The sequence below is a fragment of the Nothoprocta perdicaria genome, unplaced genomic scaffold (assembly GCF_003342845.1).
Source record: "Nothoprocta perdicaria isolate Ctin4 unplaced genomic scaffold, notPer1 scaffold_182, whole genome shotgun sequence".
Lineage (NCBI taxonomy): Eukaryota > Metazoa > Chordata > Aves > Tinamiformes > Tinamidae > Nothoprocta > Nothoprocta perdicaria.
In genome coordinates this window covers 637,070-639,996 of record NW_020455005.1, presented here as the reverse complement: position 1 = coordinate 639,996, position 2,927 = coordinate 637,070, and the positions used below count along the sequence as shown (strand labels likewise).

Genomic DNA, 2,927 nt, shown 5'->3' with positions numbered 1-2,927 from the left:
TGTAAAAATGCAATGCAAAAGCAATCCATGTGAAACAAGACATGAGCTGCGTGGACACTCTTACATTCAAGTAGCCTAGTGGCTCCATCGGCCCCACTTCCAGTGTTTTCACCTGGGACATCTCCCGAAGTTCTGCCAGCGCTCCTGCAGCTGGGCTGTGCGTGCTTCCCGGTGTGGTTCTTGGGAGGAGGGAATACGCCAGGGCAGCCATGGAGAAGCACTGGCCCAGCGTCGCAGACGCGCTCCAAGACAGGGCAAAAGCGGAGAGCCGGACCCTGCTCCTACGCAAAGACTGCACCTCAATGTACTTACTATACATATATTGCATAATACAGACATATATTGCACCAAATAGTATTCGGTGCATTACACAGTATACGTTACGCAGTGTACTTCTCAGAGGACACAGTTTTTATTCACATTTTATTTTCATTCAGGGGAAGACAAGACGCCGGGCTGAGGGCAAAGGAGGAGGCAGGAAAGGGTTCAACAGAAATAACTCCACTTAGTGTTTGAGCGAGCGCGGTAATGAAATCTGTTTGCTGTGCTAGCTGTCTCCACATCGGGCTGTAATTACACCACAGAAGGAAGAGAGGTAGCTGAGTCTCAGCCGAGATCATTTATGTAAACTCAGCCTTCTTGTCAACGCCGGGCTCGGGTTGCACGTGTGCAAACCGCAGAAACCATCTCCTGTGAGCGAGGCAGAGAGGGGCCGGGGCTGCGGGCTGCCCGTTCGCCCTGTGTGCCGGGCCGGGGCCGGGGTCTGCGCTCGCTGCCGCTGCCTCCCGCCGGCACCCAGCCGTTCGCACCGACTCCTGCATGGAAACGTGCTGCAGGCGCAGGCCGTTCCTTCGTGCGCCGCTTGAACCAAGGGAAGGATATTCCCTCCGCCCCACAGAGCTGGAAAATATCCCCTCCTTTGACCTGGAGCAAAGCACGCTTCATACAGGCAGCGCATAAAAACACAGGCCTCCCTTAAACAGAGCCGGATTAATATTTGATTGCACATTTTGAAGCTTCTACTTACCACGCTTGACACATTTTTTTCCCGGCAAGTTTCTGGGCGCCGGGCAGCACCCGGCGTGGAGCAGCTTTGTGTTTGAGCACGTACAAACCAGCAGCGACAGGAGGCACGAGGGAGGGCGCGTGGGACACGGGCCTTTCCCACCGCCCGCTCCGTCCCCTGCGCCCCAGCAGCAGCAGCAGCAGCAGCACGGGGGCAGGGACGCTATTCCCTGGCAGGTCGCGAGCGCTTCCCGGGGCTGGGAAAACCGCAGGCCTCCGCCCTGGCGCCACGGCCGCCGGCGCCCAATCAATACGGGCTGATTTCCTGGCCATTTGCTGAGGGCACAGGAGCGGCGCTCATTAATTATTTCTACCCGCGCGGCCTCCAGCGCGCGTCTGGCACGACGCGTGCGAACGGCTTGACCTTCTTCCTTCTTTTTTCCGTCTTCCTTTCCCTCGCTTCGTTAGTCTTGAGGCTTCCCGGGGACGCCGGTCCGCGCCGTGGCCGTCCTCGCCCGGCACCACGCCGCGCGTCACGAGCGGCCGCTGGCGGCGCCCACGATGTTGGCGAGCGCCGCGCGCGCCTCCGAGGGCGGGAAGCGCTCGAGGGCGGCGAGCGCCCGCGCGCCGTGGTGCCGGCACAGCTCCAGGGCGGCCGGCACGGCCCTGCCGGCCCCGATGGCGTCGCGCAGCTGCGGGAGACACAGGCAGAGCGGCGTCAGCCCTCGCGCGGCCCGGCCGCCGCCGCGCCCGCGCTCCCTCTCCATGAGGTAACGGCCGACGAGGCCGCGGCGCCCGCACGGGGCCGGCCCTCCCGCGCACCCACCCGGCAGCGGGGAGAAAAACCCCCCAAATGAACCCAGAAGCGGGCAGATTCCCGGGCACTTGTCCGGCGGCACCTGCCCGGCTACATCCAGGCAAACTCAGCCTCGCGGTCCGAGCAGGGAATCTGAAAAGGCCTCGGTGATAACACATTGCAAAGGAAGGAAAACATTTCCACAGCATAACAAGTATTTCATGGCAAGCTGCTGGAAAGACTTAGCACGTCAAAAAACTTGGGTAAAGAAGAAGTTCCATCTCCTGTGAAAGAATATGAATATCTAAAATGCCAAAGAAAACAAATATATTTTTTCTATACCTCAGTTCAGTCAACGCTCCTAATAGCAATCATATTTATCACCTTACCACCTGAAGTCACCTTTAATGTGTCCTACCTGGACTTCATGGTTGGGATTCATCATTGCCAGCTTTTAAAAGATGGGTTTTTATTTTTGAGTGCAGATATCTACAGTGAGTAATTATGCAGTGTTTTATAAGCTGCGTTTTCCTGCGGCACACAGCACAACTTGTCCCAAGTCCCTTTACGAGCACATCAGTATAACCTTATCTAGTGGAAATCATGTCAAAAATATCCGAACCATGACAAAATTGTACAAGTCATCCATTTTATATAGACTCTTATGTTTATATAGGATGATTGACACTTCTTATCTGAATACAAGCTGAAGTGGATTCATTATCTGTATTTAAAGATGAAATTAGTTGAAAGCATATTACAGCACTTCAGTGCTCAAGTCCCAATTCATAAAATTTTTATTCCCCACTTCAGTTAGAATCTTCCTGCACTGCTCTTTGGAAAAGAATTTATCCTGAGGCACAAATGCATCGCATAGTTAATTCAACATAACATCTAAAGCTTGGGAATCAGCCACGTAAGCACAGCTGCACAGCAGAGGTGAAGATAGGTGAAATGTGGTAGTCTAGCAGCGTGAAAAAGGGGTTTCTCCCCCATCCTGGAGTCAAAGCTTAGTGAAATTGTGCAATCCCCACATCTTGAAGGGAACTCTGCTGGCTTACTAAAATATTTATCATGACTGATGGTAATAATCACGTAAGTATCTGTTGAGATATTAAAAAAAAAA

At 53.8% G+C, this 2,927-nt stretch overlaps 1 protein-coding gene across 1 annotated transcript in view; it reads right to left on the bottom strand.

Moving 5' to 3' along the window:
• Positions 1–1,538: 1,538 nt before the first annotated feature.
• Positions 1,539–2,927, bottom strand: part of PDSS2 (decaprenyl diphosphate synthase subunit 2) — a 99,629-nt gene continuing 98,240 nt past the window's right edge. The window contains exon 8 of the mRNA XM_026036641.1: positions 1,539–1,697. Within this exon, the coding sequence (XP_025892426.1) occupies positions 1,539–1,697 (159 nt within the window). The remainder of the gene's footprint in view (positions 1,698–2,927) is intronic.